Source organism: Elephantulus edwardii, unplaced genomic scaffold (assembly GCF_000299155.1).
Source record: "Elephantulus edwardii isolate Elephantulus edwardi_28Jun2011 unplaced genomic scaffold, EleEdw1.0 scaffold00121, whole genome shotgun sequence".
Taxonomy (NCBI): Eukaryota; Metazoa; Chordata; class Mammalia; order Macroscelidea; family Macroscelididae; genus Elephantulus; species Elephantulus edwardii.
The window spans coordinates 2215376-2224533 of NW_006399871.1; the positions used below are offsets into that span (position 1 = coordinate 2215376).

The 9158-nt window shown below is 51.6% G+C and overlaps 1 protein-coding gene across 4 annotated transcripts in view; it reads left to right on the forward strand.

The window, feature by feature from the left end:
• PFKFB4 (6-phosphofructo-2-kinase/fructose-2,6-biphosphatase 4) overlaps positions 1-5725 on the forward strand; it is a 39224-nt gene extending 33499 nt beyond the window's left edge. For 2 of the 4 annotated variants that reach the window (XM_006892937.1, XM_006892935.1), the window contains exons 10-14: positions 905-1009; positions 2419-2548; positions 2645-2707; positions 3558-3622; positions 5601-5660. In XM_006892937.1, the coding sequence (XP_006892999.1) occupies positions 905-1009; positions 2419-2548; positions 2645-2707; positions 3558-3622; positions 5601-5660 (423 nt within the window). Of the gene's footprint in view, positions 1-904; positions 1010-2418; positions 2549-2644; positions 2708-3557; positions 3623-5600 lie in introns of all 4 variants that reach the window. The other 2 variants (XM_006892936.1, XM_006892938.1) reach the window with 2 other exon arrangements.
• Positions 5726-9158: the final 3433 nt, after the last annotated feature.

Consider the following 9158-nt stretch of genomic DNA (forward strand, 5'->3'; position numbering starts at 1 on the left):
GAAATACATTAATTCTTTAAATATTTTATAGCATTTACTAGTGGAAGTGTTTGTGTTTGTGTAGGTTTGATTTTTCAAGAGAATTCTATTTCCCTAACTGTTATAATTATGTTCTAATGTTCTGGGTCTTATTGTCTGTTTTGAAAGTTTCTACCTTTACAAGATTTTATCCACTTTGCCTGCTAATTTTTTGGTATATAGTTGTTTATAGTATTCTATTCTAATTCTTTTTTAAAAGTTATTACTGTAAGATTTGTAGTAATGTCCCCTCTTTCATTCCTGATTTTAGTAATTTAAGTCTTCTCTTCTTTTTTTTACCAATCTAACTAAAGATTTCTTAATATTTTGGGGTGGGTTTTTTTTTTTCGAAGAACCAACTTTTTTACTTTGTTGGTTCTCTGTATTATTGTTTATTCCATATTTTATTATTTTTTCTCTGATTTTTATTATTTTCTTCCTTCTACTTAGGGTTTTCAACCAGCACTGTTCTCTGATGTTTTGTAATGATGTTTGTAGAACAGGATTTGTGTTCTTTCTCTCTGTGTGTGTGTGTGTTTATTCCAATACAGACAGTGATGTCTTTATGCTTTGCCTAATAATCTATGCTCAGAATTAATATTGTCACAGGATAGCTAAGATACGTTGTCAACATTTCTGTACCTTTATGGCATAAACTATATGGTAGATGAACAGATAGGTGAGTGGATGAATGGATATGCAAAACTGTCCTGGCTAATTTTTTACAAATGAGGAGGGTGCTCCATGCTGTGTTCCCAGAAGGCTTGTTTTCCTAAAACACAGTAGGAAGGTCCCATTGGCCCAGGTGGTGCTTCCTACACCTGGATCCTCACCTGCTCCCTCACAGGTCTCTGACCTAAGGTATGATAAATTGATGTCTCCCCAGGGTGTCTGTGAAGAAATGACCTATGAGGAAATTCAGGATCATTATCCACTGGAGTTTGCCCTTCGAGATCAGGACAAGTACCGGTACCGGTACCCCAAGGGAGAGGTGAGTGGAGTTCTGGGACTCAGGCCTTGCTCTCAGCCCACAGGTGCTCTCTGAGGCTGAAGACCTCTGGAATCTGCCGAGGCTGTGTAGGCAGCAGGAGCCTGGCCTTGGAGGCAGGGGGCGCTGGAGAGTATCTCACCTCCACCATAACCAGCTGCACAGCCCAGACCTCCGTCCCCTCCTTGGGCACAGAGTGGGAAGTGCTGCTTGATCCCCACTCCCCACCTGTGTTTTCCCCCTTTCCCCAGTGTGGGGACTTAAGAAGGGCAGGGCTTGAGCTGAGTGGTCCTGGCTCTGCATGGCTCAATTATGGCCCCCTATTCTCCCTACTAGGTCAGCCCCTTTCCTAGAGAGTTGTCAGCTTTTCATGGATTGTTCAATAGACCTGGGGTTGGGGACACTCCCAGAGTCCTCGTTTACCCTGTTCTGGGTCTTTGCCTTTCCTCTTGACGCTTTATTTTGTCACAAAAGGCAGTCTTGCTGTTCCCTGTGACTCCAGGCACTAAGCCTGAGTCCAGACCTGGGAACTCCTCCTCCAGATGAGGCATGGCCACCAAAAGCCACAAGTTCTCATCTTCCAAACAGAGAGAGAGAGAGGGAGATAGAGATAGAGAGAGAGAAAGAAACTCTTCCACATAGACACCCGGCTCATGGGGCTCATGGCAACTTTTCTGTACGCTCCCCAACAATGAATCTGTCTGAGCAACATCACTTATCTCCTACATCATGTTCTGATGCAGATAGAGTTCGATTCAGAACTAACCCAGGTAACAGCAAAAGGAACCAAGCACCTGGGTCTTCAAACTTAATACGTGGAAAAATTGTCAGGGGAAATGATAGTTTCCAGTAGAATTGATCTACAATTCTTTTCAGAAATACCAGGGTCAGGACACGTCAACCTACAGGCATCACTCCATAAGCAAAGCACAGATCAGATGTTCCATTCACGGGGCCTGCTGTTGAAGGAAGGCTCATCTTGTTCAGGGAACCATGGGTGCAGAGAAGGATGAAACTCAAAGACCCATGGCTTAGCCTCCTGGTGGAAATTTCTAGCCCAACCAGGCTTTGGCAGAAGTTCCAAAGTCTCTCCCTCACTGGCTGCAGCAGCCCAGGGAGGTACTGGAGGCCCTTACGCGCCTTCCTCCCACCACATCTCTGTCTGCTGTGCACCTGAGAGTATCTTTTTGACACTCATCAGTTGCCTCCATGTGAATTTCAGTTACTGAGTAGGTAAGCCTGTATGAATGGGGCATGAGAAGGCCCCTTAGCATTGAGTCATGAGGCCTCTCAGGCCTGAGCGACCAGCCCTGTGCTGGGGAAGGAGGCAAGGACTCCAAGCATAAGGGACCAGGTTGGGGTAGGGAGGTATCTTCTGGGTTTGAGTGACCCTTTCCTGTTCGTTCTTACAGTCCTATGAGGACCTGGTCCAGCGCCTGGAGCCCGTCATTATGGAGCTGGAGAGGCAGGAGAATGTTCTGGTCATCTGCCACCAGGCCGTGATGCGCTGCCTCTTGGCCTACTTCCTGGACAAGGCAGCAGGTGTGCGCCTCCCTGGGAAGGCAGGGGTGAGGGGGTGTGTGTGTGGGACTCACCCGAGCATCCCTGACATGCCAGCTCTCCTTTTCTGGTCCACAGAACAGCTGCCCTACCTCAAGTGCCCACTGCACACAGTCCTGAAGCTGACCCCCTTGGCTTACGGTAAGGAAGCTTCTTGTACTTTGACCTGAATCATCAACAGGGTTGCATAAATTTCGGCAAATCCCTTAAAAATTCAGTTAGGAGCCAACTCATCTTTCCCCTACCCCACTGCCTTCAAAAAATGTGCTTTTTGAAGGCTGCCTGTGGGTTCTGTGTGTGACCACGTCCAGTGACCATCTGCCTTCTCCCTCCCACATGAAAGGCTTATCTTTTCGTTTCTCTGAAACCCACAAGGGTCACACCACCTGAGAGCCCAGACCTGAAGAATATCCTGGGTGCAGAGTGCTTTGAATGTACCCCTACCTCTCACGAACTCAATACTCCTGCAAACCTTTGGCCTTGTCCTCTCTGACATAGTCTGCTGGACCCCGCTCTGGTCATGGTGCTGTGACGACCAGAGAACAAAGCTCACTGGTGGCCACAGAATTCCCATGTATGATAATCCTCTTGCTTTCCACAGCACTTTGCACCTGGTACCATCTGTTTCAGCAGATGATTTGCCCTCACGTATCAAGGTTTGAGGGTGGGGGTCTGGGGTCTCTGCACTTGGTGAGAGTAAGTGGCTCCATGTAGACTGCTTATGGCTCTGGGGTGACAGCTCAGAGCCTCTGGCCGTGTTTGAGTTCTCACTCCATAACATGGCTTTACTGGGGAGTCATGTGTGAATAAGGACTGGCCTGATAGGGCCGCCTTGCCCTTCCTCAAGCTGCCTCAGGAGGGAGGACCAGGGTGAAGCTGAAACACCGCTCCCTTCCGTGCCGTCCAGGCCACCTCTGAGAAAACTTTCTTCTCTCTGTACCTCCGGCTGCCTTTCAAGAGGTGGAATAGATTTGTTTCTTCTCTTTGGCAGGTTGTAAAGTCGAGTCCATATACCTGAATGTGGAGGCTGTGAACACACACCGGGACAGGCCTCAGGTAGCAATGGGGTCCCTGCAGGGGTGGTGGGAGTCTTCCCGGAATTACCCAGACACAGCCTCACTTAGGTCTGAGCCTAGCTTGATTTATCTGCCAGGCTGCTCTCTGCCAAGACCATTCTCCTAGTTTTTGTGGGACCACGGCTCTGGAGAATTGGAGAAAGCCTTGGGTTAGGGAAGTTCTTGGAGAGATTGGCCTCCAGCTGGGCCTGAACGTGGCTGTCCCTGGGCTCTCTGGTGGCCCCACTGGAGCTGAGGAGTAAGGTCTCAGTAGGGCAAAGAAACTGGAAGGCTGCAAGGGTGGAGGTGGAGATTCTCTTATGCCCCTTCCTTGTGGCCACTTGAGCATTTTTCCTGACTCACACATCCTTAACAATTAAAATAGTAATGTGCTTTGTTGGAGTCAGGGCCATGCAGATGCTGAGAGCAGTTCCTCGCCCTGTGTCCCCCAGGTGCCTTGTGCAAAGTAGAAGTTTCTCTCACTGCCCACATCCATGGTGATACCTCGCCCACTGGTGCTGAGGACACAACAACTCCCTCCTGGACCAGTTAACTGAGTCCACTGTTCAGAGCAGGCTCCCGGGCTCAGTCCTGCCTGTTGTCACTGCAGAGGGGGCCTGCTTGGGCACTGGGTTCCTGTCACTGGAACAGGCTGGAGACTGGACCAGTACATCCTGGCTGGCCTGCTGGTACCCCTGCTCCCCGACAGCCCTTTGGTTTTATCTCTGCAGGTAGATGTGGCGGTCTACCCTGGTCCTTTCAACCCGTCACTGTGCAGGCCTTCCCCATCTGCGCTGAGAGTCTAGTCTTGTCCATGTGTGATCCAGGTCCAGTCTGTACCCGTAGTCACAGGGGAAGGATGGCTCACAAAGTACTGGCCCCAGTGCTGACCGGTTGATGGTGAGAGGGGCTGCTCCTGAGGGCAGCAGCTGACAGCCATCCTGTCCACCTCTGTGCAGCCCATCTGAGAGGCACACTTCTGCTGGACAGTGTCCACAGATGGTTTCCTTGAAGCTGGGCAAGAGTCCCAAGGTCCTTTGCCTCTACGACTCACAGGGAGTGCTGGTGGCTTAGTGGTAAGGAGTTGCGCTGCCAACCCAAAATCACCTGATTCTAATCTACCAGCTGCTCTCTGGGAGAAAGATGGGCAGACTCTTCCCAAGTGATTCACTGCCTCTGAAAACCCACGGGAGGGTCAGCTATGGGTCAGTTCAAACCACACAGTACTCGACAACAACACAACTGCAATTCACTGTCAACCTTGATGATCTGTGTGGACCAAGGGGCCAGACCTCCCTGCCTACAAATCTGGGCAAGTTGTGCCACCATCCAGGTCATGGAGAGCCTCCTGCAGGTGACGAGGGTCAGGAGGATGGGCCACCAGGATGGGGGGGTTCTTGAGGGAAGTCTCAGGCCTCCTGCTTCCCACATCTGAGAGCACCTGAGTGGCAAGCTGTGGGTGGTCCTGGGCTCCAGACTGTGGCTCAGGGGTCAGACTAGGCGAAGACTAGGAAACGCAGACAGGCTCCATCCATACTCGACCACCAGCACCTCAAGCCAGGACTGCACCCTCAGGAGCTGGTCCTTCCTTTCCTGGCAAGGAGGATGTCAGCTCCTGACCAAGTGTTGCTGACCAGGTCTCTAAAACCATGTGGCTGAAGTGGGCACAGCTGTGCTCTGGTTAACACCACCCTGCCTGCTATGGGGGTGACAGATGTCCATTCTCCTTGGGCCAGCAGGGCCGCCTTCTTCAGAGGACAGGGCAGACGCCGGTGCATCTCTCACCCCAACTCTCTTGGTTGTCTGTCTGTCCCCGACGTGAAGCGGTCCTTGGTCTGGCGCTCTTCCGGGAGCTCAGGGTCTGACGTTCTGTGGCTTGGCTCTGGGGTGAGAGCATGAGCAGTGATGAAGGACACAGGAGTGACCGTTCTCCTTGTTTCTGACCACAAGATGATGTTTTTTGTCTTTGCTTTGTGCAGAACGTAGACATCTCAAGGCCACCAGAGGAAGCCCTTGTCACGGTCCCCGCTCACCAGTGACTGTGTCTCATCCGGTCTGACCCCAGGCAGGCACTGATTTCTGCAGATGAGGCCATTCCAGGCCCCAGGTCCGTGTGACAGTCATCATGCAGGAGTGTCCTTGAAGCCACGCGTGCTGGTCGTGTCTGCCACCCGCACCGCAGCCCACTTGCCTCCTCGTTAATCGTGACCGAGCTGCACGAGATCCTGACCTGCTGTTAAGAATCGTCCAGCCGGACCGCATCTGCTGCGGTGTGTAGTGAGAGATTTCCTAGCACCTGGTCTTTTTCTTGTGACTCTTAGGTGTTCTCTGTCATGAGGTTGGGCCAGCTTGCAAAGTGTGAAACCCTACAATGTGAAATGGAAAGTGCTTCAATGTCGTGCTGTTCCCGTTGCGGTTTACCTGCCGGGGGGCCAGCCCTGGTCACCCCTTACAGGGGCTTGGCTGTTGTGTCTGTGACCGTTTCCTGCACCAGAGGCAAGGCGTCACAGGACCTGGGACTTCTGCCACCTCATCCTTCCCCACCGGGGACTGAAGAAGTACCAGCCCAGGCAGATGCCTCCTGGGACAGTCACTGGTCAGGCCTTGTGTCTGCGTCACAGTCACTTGGGATGCCCAGAAAACCGAGGGGAGCAGGGTGGGCACTGTGACCACCCCTTCCCAGATGGTCATACACTGAAATATCGGGGGCACCAGTGGCCAAGGTCACCCTCCCCGCTGCTCTTGTGATGAAACCACTTAAACACAGAGCAGTCATCTGAGTTGTCCGTCCTGGTGCTCACACCGAAGTGCTCACGAAGATGCCGCCGTCCCTTTCCCGCTGTGCACGCTGAATGCGGGCATGAGGCGGCCCTTGCCTGCTGCTGTGTCCACTGTACGTTTGCCCTCTCTTCCTCAAAAATAGCTTGTCATGGACGGTACAACCTGTGCTAGTGATTGCTGGCCTCTACCTAGGGAGGGGCAGGGACAGAGCCTGGAGATAGCCCTTGGCCAAGGGAGGGTTTTCCTAAGTGAATCTCAGCTTTGGAGTCCTGAGCCTGTAAGGCCTGGCATCTGCCGTGCCCCTTTGCTCTTTTGGCCTGGAGAGGTGGGTTTAGCTCCATTATAAAGCCAGGTGAAGAGATAATGCAGGGCGGGGGCGGATGTGTGCTGGCCAGCATGTCATGGAGCTTGGTCAGAAAGTGGCAGGAGCTGTAGTCAGTTGTCCAGCTGTCTATAGGTGGACTGTGGTGAGGCCAGGCCTCAGGACCTCAGAGTCCCCAGTCCTAAAGCCCACGTTGTTCCTAGAACCTATCCTGGCTTGTTTCTGGCAGAGCAGGCCTACCTGTCCCAGCACCCCAGGGTTTGGCCACTTGTCCTGACCCCAGGCTGGGGATCTGTCCACCTCCCGTGCTGCAGCGTCAGTGGATGGACATGATGGAAAGATGCCTGAGACAGGGCAGGGTCATCCCGCAGGCCTCCTCTCAGAGCTTCGGGACTCCCTTCGCAGGGAGGGTCAGCACCCCTGGACCTGAGGGCCCCTAGTTTAGAACTGATGCCGAAGGACCAGGCCCCTGTCACTGGGACATGAGGACTGTGGCCTGTGCTTCTTTGCCTCCTGGATTGTGGTGACTTTTGGTCACCTGGGCACGCTCCCTTGTTAGCCATAACAAATCCCCTCAGTCAGCCACAGGGCACATACAACCTGTGTCACCACCTCTCCCAGGACCTCTGGCTGACTGGGGCGAGGCCACCAAAGCTTTTGTTCTGTGTGCACCGATGGTGTCTAGGGGGTCAAAGGTCACAGCATGGAAGAGGGTGGGAGGCCATCCCCCTCCCGGGCCTCTGCCCTGGAGTGGGCTCGCATGGGCAACACCACACTGGATCAGCAGGGGCTGTGCTGTGGCCACAGTGACTGATGACCTTGGGTTGCAGGCATTTTCCTGCTTCCCCTGGAAAGGATGGCATCAAACCTCAGTCACACATCACACTGTGTCCAGCATTCTTTGCAATAAATACTGTTAAACAAGCAAAGCAATTAAAGTTGTCTCTTGTTTAGTTAGTTCTCCCCCTGGAATGTACTTTCTAGCTGGTTCTGTGGACGCTCCAGGTTATTTTGAGATCCCTGCCTTAACTCTGATCCCTGGGAGAGGTATCTTTTTTGGAGAGGACATTGTCTCGCCACGAAGTGAGCCCTGGGCCTGGCACGCAGGGGGAGGGCTGACCAGGGTCTGGGTCCTCCTACCTGAGCAGGAGGCACATTTAGGGGAGGCAGATCATCTTGTAGAATATTTCTTCAGGTCCAGTGTCCTAATACAAATCAGAAAGGACAACTATGTTATTGTCACTTGAAGTTTTGTAGCATTGTGGGTTGCCACCAGATAAGATTGGGGTCTACTTTGATAGAGTGGAATAAGTTGCAAAAGCCTGGGTTTCAGCAACACTTGACTTAGATGATAATGAGTTTGAAGTAATCACTACCTCAGGGAAATGCTGCCATGACTGGGTCAGTTAATCCTTAGCTGTCCTCTGGGGCTGGATACGTTGTAGACGGAACAAACTTGTTTTTTTAAAAGGGAAAAATGCTTTGCCCCCCCCCCCCGTGCTTTATTGTTGTTAAGTGGCGTCAAGTTGAGGACACATAGTGATGCCATAAACATCAGGTCTGAATCTTGTCCTATCCTGTACCGTCCCCAAAATCTGTCTTGCTTGAGTCCATGGTTCTTAATCACTTCTTTTAGAAGTTCTTCCGCTCTTTTACCCCCAGTAAGATGAAGTTTTACCATCTTTGCTTCCAAGGAGCACTCTGGTTGCACTTCCTTCCAGATAAATGTGTTAGGTCTTTTGGCAGTCTGTGGAATATGTGATATTCTTCATCAACACCATAATATTACCATTACCACACACACACATTTCCAGCTCAGCGTAATCCCATGGGTATTACAGTAAGCATGCACTACACAGAGTCTTCTTTCCAGGCACGTCTGTGGTTCAATCTCCAGCCACTCCCTCAGTTGACCTCCCTAACCTTCTGTACCAGCCAGTGGCTCCCAATTGCCATATAGGGAGCATTGCTTTTATTATGTTAATTCAAAAGCTAAACATTAATCTCCACTTTACAGTTAGAAGAAACGGAAACTCAGAGATTGGTTATCCAGTCATTGTGTCAGATCTGGTGAGGAGCAAAGGCAGCATTCAGGTCTGGAGTCTCAGGCCACCCTAGATTCCCAGCCCGCAGGCTTCCCCAGGGTTCCCCACCGGTAGGGTTCAGGCGGGGAGGGTGGAGTGCAGCCTGTGGCTGGGAAAAATGCTTTCTGGTAGGCCTGAAATAGTCCCCACCCAAACCTAGGAATGACTGCAGTCTGTGGGGAACACCTAAAGAATAGGGCCAGTGTGAACCTGGGCCATTTACACAGGGCTCTTCTTTTAATTTATTCATATACATTGGTTCCACAGTCAACAGTCTTGGCACCAGCAGCCAGGAAATTAAAAGGCGCATTGCCATGGGAAAGTCTGCTGTTAGGGACCTCTCCAAAGTA